This window comes from Primulina huaijiensis, chromosome 9 (assembly GCF_012295235.1).
Source record: "Primulina huaijiensis isolate GDHJ02 chromosome 9, ASM1229523v2, whole genome shotgun sequence".
Classification (NCBI taxonomy): Eukaryota; Viridiplantae; Streptophyta; class Magnoliopsida; order Lamiales; family Gesneriaceae; genus Primulina; species Primulina huaijiensis.
Genome location: NC_133314.1, coordinates 5122695 through 5133801, shown reverse-complemented (window position 1 = coordinate 5133801; position 11107 = coordinate 5122695). Strand labels below are relative to the sequence as shown.

The following is an 11107-nucleotide window of genomic DNA, read 5'->3' as shown; positions in this document are numbered from 1 at the left end:
TTTTGTGAGAACACTGTGAGGATTCCCTGAAAATGGGTGGAATTCCAACATATGGCCCTTAACAGTGGGATAGAACTGTTTTACGGCCTCGCCCCCTTAGAGGATTAAAACTTAGGGACTGACGTCAGTAAACCATGAAAGGTGAAAAATTGCAGTGTTAAAAATTATGAAAAGCATGCTGTAAATATATGTTATTTTCGAAAATATGAAATTTTTATGTGGTGTTCGATATTTCCCCCATTTACTGAGTATTCCCAAAATACTCACCCCTTACAACCTTTCCCAGATAAATCCGAAGAGCAGGTAGAAGAAGAAGAATCGGAACAATTTTGGGGATGGTGATTAGTAGACATGATTATTTTTTTAACTTTAGAAATTTAAAATTTTAGATTAGACGTTTCCACAAATTTATTTTATTTCAGTTGTAAAGACAGTTGTTCTTTTTGAGGAGTTATGAATAATAAACTGGTTTTCGGTTTATACTATGCTACGAGGCTGGTTGTTTCAATTGTGTGATTGTTAAACAACGCCGGTGTCAAATCCCGAGTTTCGGGGCGTGACAATTCATGGATTCAAACTCACATGTAAAAGTGAAATAAGACAAATGTTCGGTACTAATTAAAGATCAAACAAACATATACCACATTCGAAGAATAGTACTGACATTATAGTCAAATTTACTCACATGTAAAAGGGAAAAGGCGACATGTTTCCATTCACCATTTTTTCATCACAAATCGATTAATCGATCATTCACGAGAGAAGACAAGGTCAATAATTAAGCATGGCATTCCGTATTTCATTTTCATTCCACAGTTAGGTACCAAAAGTATTAAGTTCATGAAATGTTTATGGTGTGAAAGATGTTTTAGTTGTTAAATATATGAGCTAAAGTTAAAATTTTACTTTGATTGTGTTTTTTTCACATCCACATTTTTTAAATCCACTCATTCAGTGTCATTTTCTCACAAAAATATTATCAAGAGTGATCCTAAGTGTTATTGAAACGTCTATCACTCATTTTTCTTTAACATATACTAGAAAATTTTTTTTTCTTTCTTTAAATCTCNTTAAAAGAACGAGAACAAAACATATAATCGTAAACTGTCAAACCAAACCTAAAACTAGCATTTTCAGAAATAGTATAAACTCTTAAATCCTCTCAAAACCACTCAAAAGCATAAAAATCATAAACGTCCTCAAAATCATTAAAATCGTACTAATGCGGAAAACTAGCAAAAAGTCATCGGGTTATATGCACCATCAGCCCAGCCAGTTCAACCGTCAAGTCCTCCATCAATATCAAAATTATTCTCACCTGCATAATTCACACCTAGTGAGTTTATTGATTCAGCAAACTTTAATCATGATAACAAGTAGTACATATACATTCACAAGCAATAGGGAGAATACTTTTCATAAAAATTGCTTTTCATGAACATGCATAACTTTTAATCTTTTTTCTTTTTGATTGAATTCAGATCATTAACTGTGACTTTCGTTTCAGTTTTTGGTCGATTGATTCATCTAAGTATAAGCATGATACCATCTGCGGGGACATCAGCGACACTCTCACCCGTCAACTGAGTTTTGGCCTTACATATCATCATATCCTTTCGTATTAGCCACAATCAAGTCATCTCCTTCAACCTTTCATTATATTCATCACTTATAAAAATTCATGCATATATATCATTTTTCTTTTAAACCATGCATGCAACACGTCTTTTAGCATATATCGTTTTTCATCATAAAATCTCATAAACTTTTAAAATAAACATTTTATCATTCATTACAACATTCAGGGCACTGCTAAGACGTCTAACATTTTTCAGGTGTAAAATGACTATTTTGCCACTGAAACCCTAACTTTCCCGATTTACCCTTAGACCTTACAACCACGGCCCAAATCCATCCGAACTTAATATAACACCTTAAAATACAACCATAAACATTTCTTAGGCGTCAACTTAAGCTCCTCGACTAATTTCTCAATTCGTTTTAAAACTTGAACCTACGTCCCGGTTTTAACCCGAATCAACTGGAAACTTTACCAAACTTGAACCATAGCTTACTAACACCTAACCATACCCTATGCAACCCAAATCAAGCCAATTAAAACCTTTGAACAAGCTTAGAGGTCTACTGAAATTTTCGGCCCTATACACACGAAACCCTAGCTTAATAACCTTGCACCCTTTTTGACCCTAGCCCTTGACCTAACCAACCAGGCCCTAGCTGATCTTGTAGGGACCCTAACTGAACCCCTTAGACCCTACTGGACCAGCCCTACAGCCCACGCACGACCACAGCCCTCAACCCTTGTGCTTGAAGCCTTGCGCGACACCCCTCTCTCGTTTCAGCCCTAGCCTTCGCACCAACCTTCCCTTACCCTATCTAGGACCATGACTAGACTCCCTTAAGACCCCTGGACGTGCCCCAACAGCAGCCGTACCCTTCAAGGAAACCCTAGCTCCTCTACAACCCAAAAATCATGCAGCCCTTATCCTCATGCGTTCCAGCCTTGAACCGTGCTTTTATGGACTCTTAAACATGCTGAAAAACGTCTCTTCTTATAGCCCTATCATGACAGCCCCTTTGTGCAAAAAATCATAAATTTAAAGGCACGAAAATCAAAGTTTTAACACGTATACGCCATAAAAACGAAAATAATTGGAAGGGTATCATATTTTTCATGCAAACATGTATAAAACACATAATATGGTATGAAAAATGAGTGAAAGAAGATTAAGGCGTGTCTTTGCGTATTTCAATCACGAAAAACAATCATTGACGCGAGAGACGTTGGCAGAGAGACAGGGAGGAAGCTTGCTGCGTTTTTCCTTCAACCTCACGTGAATTGCCTTTGAAAAAGTAAGGTGTGTGGTCGTGTGATGGTGGAGAGAAATTTAGGAGTCTTTTGAAGCTTGGTGGCGTGTGGTTGAGGTGTTTAGGGTTTAGAAACTCTATATTTTGATATAAATAATTGTGTAGTAAGTTAGACCCAATAACCTTAGTATAATAGGCATATTATAATGTAGGTAAAATATTTTGTTTATGAAAGTTTTCGAAAATATTAACCGAGCCTCCAAAAACTTCTTGTTTTCGTCAAAAATGCCAGTTTAAAATACGATTCACCGCGTAAAAACACCTCAAAAAACACTATTTTCGAAAATACCATATATAATATACCATATATTAAATAGTTAAAAATAATCATTTAATAAAAATATTTTCTCTTTTATGGTCCCCGGTCTCCGTTCCTCGATCTCGTCTCGAATAATTTTTAAAACACAATTTTATACGTTCTAATAGAAAATCATATTTTTAACATGTAAACAAGCCTACCACATTTAGTCAATGCAATTAAAACAATTTAATTGGTCATTTTTCATTAATTCTAGATTCGCATGCAGTTAGATTACGTTATCGTATTTTGGACCAAACAATTATCATTGAACTTACTATTTACCAATTATATAAATTCTCTAAAGGGATAAATTCTTCATTTCTTTCCAAATGATTAATTTTTTTTTCCTTTCATTTAACCCACCCGACGTTGCAGCAGGGGATTTGAATGATATTAAAATAAAAGGAGTTGGCATGTCTCTCTCTGCCCAAATGCACTAAAAAAATGCAAGTCCCATAAAATTTAGCCCAGAGTTAAAGCAACGTGACACATGTATGTGGAAATTCTGGGGGAAAGAGTAAATAGATTAAGACTATACAACACATTACACAATTGAAATATGACAATGAATTGCAGGTTACATCATCTTTAATTACACTTCCACATCGCATTGTACGCAGGCCAAAAAGCTATCTTGTACTCGATTGACTACAACATACAAAGCCATCAGTTCTCATCATCGGAGTAGAAGGATTGTCTCCTCCTCAAAGATTCTATGACCTCAAAACGTCCATCTTTAACTGCAGCAGCTTCCCCAGAGTGAGCCTTAAGTTTAGGCACATTCATCGTACTCAGAGGTGTCGATGCACCCTGATTTACTTCCCTTAGCACAGACCGAACGGTAGCTGCTGCAATTGCATCTGCTGCAGCTGATGCCACTTTGGAATTGGTGTGAAGCTGTTCAGGTAACTTGCTCTTTAGAGCACTTAAACTTGGCTCCTTTGAAACACCTGTTGAACGATGTGTGTCTGATTTCTGAACGGACGCGACTGCCTTCACAGCTGTGGACTTACTCTTCATGGATTCGTATTTTTGCATGTCATAGATGAGTTCTTTTTGAAGCTGCCGATCAGCGACTAAGATATCATCAATTTCATTCTTGTAATCTTTGAGAAGGATCCTTAAGCATTCCATCAGGGAACCTGTGAGAGGGCTGTTTTTACTCTCTAGCAGCCGTTTTAACTCGATAAAGATGGGGATTGTATTCTGGATAAGGCCTTTTCTGACTGCTTGAGTTATTGCTCGTCCTTTGGCAGCAGATGTGGATGCTACTCCACTTTCTACAACTTCTTCTTCGATATCAGCTGCCTCAGATGACGATCCACGGCTTGGTTGTACCCGAATCTCTTTGCTGGAGAGAATTAAGAAGGCATCCTGTTTCATCAGCATTTTAGAGCCAATTACCAAAGAAATCGACTAGCTCAACAAGGATAACTAGACAAAATTACTCAAAGCACTGAACCCACAAAAGTTCAAAACTTACATTCCAGAAACCAGATTGTTTCGGCAAGAAAAAGACAGGTCAAGTTACCTGTAGGACTGACAGCCCAGTACTATCCTCCAGAGAGAGCAGAGTATCAGTTGCAGAAGCCAGAATCTCCGCACATACTTTAGCAAATGTGGCCAAAAGATGCTCTGGAGCCATTTGTTTCAACAGAGTGACGTAGATGTGCATTCTCTGAGATCTTGATTTCTCATCGTTTCCCCTGAAAAAAACATCATTGAAATTAATTATAAGATCTTGGATTTTTCCTAGAAGTTTATGTCAATGAATAAAAATATTCCCACCTGAGTGTAAAGAGACGGTTTTCATTTCGTGAACTGTTGGCATTTTTGCATCCGGTGTGTGCATTGCAGTCATTTAACACAAAAATAGCTTCCACGAAGCTATTATAAGCTAAAAGTGGTGCCTTGGCTGCAAATAGAATATCAAGAAAATGCTACACAGATGTCAATACAATGTCAGATACCAAAATGCAAGAGAGATTTTCAAGATGATTGGGACCTTTTAAGATATTCCCAAAGAGAAAATCAGCTTGTTGCCTAATTTTCTCTGAATCATCAACTAAACACAGTAGAAACCGAAGAAAAAGCACTCCTCTCCATTTTACATAGTCCCTCTGCACGAAAGAAATAATCTCTTGTAACCAACTCTCAGATATGGATGTTGCAGAATTTGAATGACAATATGATAATTATGTACCTGTAATAGCCTTGATAGCAGTGTAAATGTTTGCCTTCTTACAAGTTCACATGGATCGCGCAGGCACTTTGTGATCTTCGACATATAACTGTTGGCTTTCAAAATTAGATATCAAAAAAATAAAATAATTTCAATGAAAATTGAAACTTTAACAACAAATAAACTTAGGTCTTACCAGTCAACCAGAGCAGTATATCGCACGCAGAAATCTGACATCACTACAACAATATTATTGCGAAGGGCAGCAGAATCACTCTTTTCAAGCTCCTAAAATGATTATGCATTTAATATGATAAGGTAAGGAACTGTATAGTCTGTGGCCAACACAAAAAAAAAAGGGAGTAGCATTGGTTAAACTGATACCAAATGGTTCTGATTTCAGATTGAAAAGCTTATGCTCATCGCTAATAGTTTAGCTATAAAACTCATATCATTAAAGAAAGTGATCATCAAAGATATCCATGTTCAACGTATTTATTTGGTGCTGTAAGCGGTTATGATATAACTAGTTAAGATAAGGACACATTGAGTGCAGACTGTACCTGAACAAAAAGAGGAAGATAGCGCTTCGCAAGTTTAGAATCAGCGAGGCAAATTTTGCCCATGGTTAACCAAGCTTGAATAAACAAGGAAGGGGCACGATCCTTTACAGGAGCTGCTGATCCGGGTAATTTACTTGATTTTGAATCAGAGATCCCTGAAGTTATTATGGTGTGTATAACAGGAACTATACTTTTGAAATTGGCTGAAGGGCAGACAATAACTAAGGACCCAATAGTGTACATGGCGATGGTTGCTTGTGTTGATAATTTGGATTCATATGCAGCTGTTTTTGATCCTGGTTGACTTACACCAGTATGTGGTGTGAGGAAAACATTCTCTTTAGTAACATCAGAAATTTTAGACATGTAAGAATCTAAAACTTTGGATGATTTAGAAAGGAGCTGGTCAGTCCATCTTGTTACAAGCAAATCAGCTTCGTCGGTATTCAAAGCCTTCCGTTTGCAAAGGGTTCTGAGAGCTTTTACATGAGCATTAACCTGGTGCAAGTACAAGAAATTATTCTAAATTCATAAAGCAAGAGTTAAAGATTAATGAAGACAAATAACTTAAGAACTTGAAAGGACCTTTACAGGAGCCACAACCGAAATGGCATAAATCAATGGAAAAACCTGTTTTAGAATTGGGCCAAAAACACTAACCAGATATGCATGCATTTGGTTATTAATAAGATCACTGTGTTGCATACCTCAGTTGAATGCATGTTGAACCCCTCAAGTCGTTTGAGAAAGCTATGAGCTAGGTCTGCCGCAGGTTCAGGAGGTAACTCAACAGAAACATTAGAAATTGTTTGTAAGAGAAAGACACGGTCTCCAATCCAAGCAACAGAATGAAATTCAATGTCAAGCATTCCTTCATCTGGATCTCCTTGTTCAAGAGAGCCTTTCAGTTCACCAACTGGTTTATACTTGTCAAGATGCTGCAGATGACGATGGAGGAACTCCCAGTCAACTGCTTTTGGAAGATATGCAGACACTTCCGATAACAAAAACCAAGAACCAGGGGGTGCTGTCCACTTCTCAATTGGCATGGAATTATTTAACCACTGGATTTCAGATTCCCTGATGATTTTTTTGAGTGCGATACAAATGCTTGGCCTGAGTTTTTTCTTTTTACCCAGGCTTGAGCAGATCTTCTTCACCCAAGGTGCCACCTCTCCATCGCAGATCCCTTTCAACAGTCCCAGAACTCCTTGAGGAAATAAAAACTCTGAGTCCATATCAAAGTTATTTTTCTGGCCAAGTGTATCATGAGGAACAGATTCATGATTTGATGAACGTTTTGATCCAGCCCTTACAACTCGTTCAAGAACCAATTCCAAAAATAGGTTCTCGCATTCTTCTTGAATGCTAGTTTCATTGTCATTTATTAACCGTGGAACAGAATGCATCCACTCCTTGATAATGAGGCAGGTTGAATATGTTCTAAAGGCCTATAAGTAGAAAGGAAGGCTACAAATTAAAAACCAAAGGACCCACGAAAATATTTTACAATTAAAAACAAAAACAAAAAAGATAATCAGGAGGTATCACATCATTATGAAAAGAGAGAAAATTAGAGAAAAAGAAAGAAACTTGTCAATGAATAAAAAATGAAGAAATAAAACATGCCAATGGGGGACATACTCAAACTCACACGTGTGCCTGTCAATAGGCATCTCAGTCAAGCCATCAGAGCAAGCTACAAAATAATGTTTCAAGGCTCTATTCAGCTAAATAATTTTGGTGCGACCACTGAAGAACTGCTTATACACTAAAAAGCTGCTTATATACGCTTGCTAAAAGACTTACTTTTAAGAGATCATAAGACTTAAAGTAATATTTGTTTTTGTGAAATCAAATAATCTTGAACCCCAGGTTATTTAACATAACAAAAAAGGATAAGATCTCGAAATCAAAGTTAGTGACCTCAGAGATAGCTGAGATAGCAACTTTCCTAATGCTAACAAGTGGATCAGAACAAGCCATGCCTATTGTCTTTAGCAGATCTCCGTCAAGTTCACCTCCTAAAAGTGCTGCCAACTTGGATATCAGTAAAAGAGAAGCCTTTCGAACTGCAGCCTTCTCATCCATACAGCGTTTTTTCAAAAGATCATTCATTCCATTGGTTCCCTTGTTTCCAAGACCCAACACTTCTTTCAACGCTTCTTTGCTGTTATCATTCCTTGACAAAGGCACCACTAACTGAGCTAAATTGTTTAAAGCTCTAGCTCTAATACCAGCTGTAATATCAGAGCAGCGCTGAACCAATGCTTCTAACAACCTCCAACCCCAAGAATTCTCCACTCCGTTAACCATATCGAATCCCAGCGAACCACTTAGTGACATCATCAAAACAGGAATTATATCCACTGACAAAAGCCTAAACTGGCCCTTCCCTTGGCTCATCTTAACCACATAATCAGCAAACCCAACTTGATCCTCAAAATCTAAAGCTTTAACAATCTCTATTATGGATTCCACTGCCAATGCCCTTGGTTCGGCCTTTTCTGGAGCCTTCTGCGCCAAGTACTTCGGCAAGTTCGCAACAGCCTTCTTTATATCGCTTGAGGATTCCCCCAACTCCACCATCCTATTGACCACAAATCCCAAACCAAAGCTCCTAATCTCGGATTTATGCAACAAAATCAGCGAACTCAGTTCCTTCAATACCTCTGCTGCAGTATGAACCTGATTCCCATGCACGGCTTTCAACACTTCACCTAAAATCCGTGAGCAAACCCCGTTCAAACTCCCAAAACTTTCCAGATGCCCAGAAAATTCAACAGCCATAGTCAGAATCTGGCAAACAGTCTGAACCAAAGCTTTCAAACAATCCGGAAACCGATCCAAGTGAACCAAGCCCAGCACCACTTCAAATTTATCAAGAACGAAAAACAAATCTTTTACATTATATCCCTTCTCTTCGCCCTCATTCTCACAACCCATATCCCTGTTTTCCGCTCTGCTCTTATCCAGCCTAGCATTTCTCCTTCCCTTCTTTTTTGCACCTGGATTCCTAGATAAAGACCCTTCGTTTGAAACCAAAGACGAGTCTTTAAATGCCATGCGAATCGTGCGAAGGAGGCTGAGAAAAGCAATGGGAGTAAACAGGGATAAAACAGGAGAATTGGGGGCTAAAAGAAGAGAAACGTAAACCTTTGAAGCTAAAACCGAAATTCTTGGAGAACCCCCAGAATCCATAGCCGAATAAATGGCATTGGTGAGTGATGTAAGACCAATATTTCTTGAAGAAAGCTCGGAATAAAGATTTTCAAGATCCATGGAGTCATTGGTGCCAAGAGCGTATCCTAGAAGGGCTTCTAAATCTTTGAGAAAAGCCTGCGAAATGGGGGACGGGTTTTCCAGATCCGAAAGAATCCTGCCGATAATTTCATCCATTGTTGAATCTGGATGAAGCTCTGGTTCTGTGGTGTAGTGTGAACACACGGACAAACGATGTTTAATTTTGGTCTCCTTCCCGCCTTCGACCAACAAAACGACATCGTTTTGGAAGAGCAAGATGGGCAAGTATTTTAAATTTATATATATTTCAACTAATAGACTTGTCGCGCTATAAAAATTAAGCGGGTTGGGTTGATAAAATAGCAGCCTGTTTGGAAGCGGGCCAAATAGGCTGAACCCGTTTGGATTGCGGGCCAAGATGGGTCGGGCCCAAACGGGGCAGGTTGGCCCGCCAAATTAGGATAGAATTTTATATTTTTTTTTATATTTTTAAGTTTTAAGTTTTATATAAAACTTGGAATAAATATCATGCGCCTCCATCACTCTCTTATCTTATCTATTTCTTATTTTTCTCCTTGGCTCGCCTCCATCACTCACTCTGGTAAAATCTGAATCTCTGTAAATTTTATTCATGAATCTTAAATGGAAGAAATTTCTGTAAATTTTATTCATGAATCTTAAAATAATTTTTAAGCCTAACAGTTGTTTGTGAACCCAAAAACGGTTTCATCTGAAGTCCGACGAGTTGTAGTGAAATTTTATAGACTCGGCGGAGGTTTGATAATTATGTGTATTGTTGAACACATAATATTTTCTAAAATTTAGAACCGTCTCTTTACTCGACTTTCTGTTCTCTTCCATGTCTCAATCTTCGTGTTTGGTTTAAGCACTTTACTTTTTATGGATTATGTTGATGCTTTCTTAATTTCTTATTTCAATCTTTTTAAGTATTTTATGAAATTATTTGACTGAAATATATTTTTCTTCTATGTTTACTGCGATATTGTTTAGTATTTTTTTCTTAAAAAAATAAGCGGGTTGGCCCGCTTAGCCCGCAGCCCAAGGTGGGTTGGGCTGGGTTGGCCATTTAGAGGCCCGCGAAAATGGCGGGTTGGCCCGTCCCGCCCCACCTAATGGCGGGTTGCGGCGGGTGGTGGGATGGCCCGTCCCGTCAGCCCGTTTTGACATGTCTATCAACTAATAATCGGTTGCATGTATGTGTGTATAAATTGATTGAATAAAGATAAATTTGTGAAAAATACATATGCTAATGTTTGAGTTAAGATTCAATAAATAATCATAATTTTTTATGAATTAGTATGTGACAATGCTACAATTGTAGTTTTAACTCCCTACAAACCCAAATTGATATTTTTCCATTTTATTATTTAAATAAATATATTATTTTAACCACAAAAATTTCACATGTCTTCTTAAAAAATTATGGCTATGTACTAAATCTTAATTCAAACATTGAGAGAGGTATTTTTCACAAATTTACCCATTGAATAATCTCTTGTACACGAGACAGATCAACCATGTTCATATTTACAACAAGAATTAATATTTTTAGCATAAAAGGTAATATTTTTTCCATAGATTACTCATTATATTTGTCTAACAAAATTGATTAATAAGATCGTTTTACAAGAATTTTTGTAAACTTTATTTTATATGTACAAAAAAAGATCGAATAACTTTTTTTAGTAAAAAATTTAAAGATTCACTTTATTCGTGTTACTTCATAATTTTTTTAGAACTAATTGGAATATTTTATTTTACTAGCATAATTTTTTTTTTTTTAAAATCTATAGCGTTTGTAATACATTTTTCGTCTCGATCTTGAACTTTTTGTTGAGGACTCGTGGCATGAACTTGAATGTCGTAGAGGATCTTGGCGGGTTGAGATAGAATTCCAAGTGCTCGTGA

General features: G+C 37.2%; 1 protein-coding gene across 1 annotated transcript; it reads right to left on the bottom strand.

Annotated features, from left to right (window-relative positions):
* Window positions 1-3658: 3658 nt before the first annotated feature.
* Window positions 3659-9419, bottom strand: LOC140983727 (condensin-2 complex subunit CAP-D3). Its single transcript, XM_073450839.1, has 9 exons — window positions 7862-9419; window positions 6643-7386; window positions 5936-6433; window positions 5569-5660; window positions 5394-5481; window positions 5196-5310; window positions 4979-5105; window positions 4722-4896; window positions 3659-4564 (listed from the first exon to the last, which is right to left on the bottom strand). The coding sequence occupies exons 1-9, from the start codon at window positions 9332-9334 to the stop codon at window positions 3857-3859; spliced, it is 4020 nt and encodes a 1339-aa protein (XP_073306940.1). The 5' UTR covers window positions 9335-9419; the 3' UTR covers window positions 3659-3856.
* Between the last annotated feature and the right edge of the window lie 1688 nt (window positions 9420-11107).

Excerpts from the sequence above, each read along its gene's own strand:
- LOC140983727 (XM_073450839.1), bottom strand. The coding sequence starts at position 9,334 with ATGGATGAAATTATCGGCAGGATTCTTTCGGATCTGGAAAACCCGTCC. Across the intron at positions 6,434-6,642 it reads TCAACATGCATTCAACTGAG|GTTAATGCTCATGTAAAAGC; the intron begins GTATGCAACACA and ends TACTTGCACCAG. Across the intron at positions 5,311-5,393 it reads TGCTATCAAGGCTATTACAG|AGGGACTATGTAAAATGGAG; the intron begins GTACATAATTAT and ends TCTTTCGTGCAG.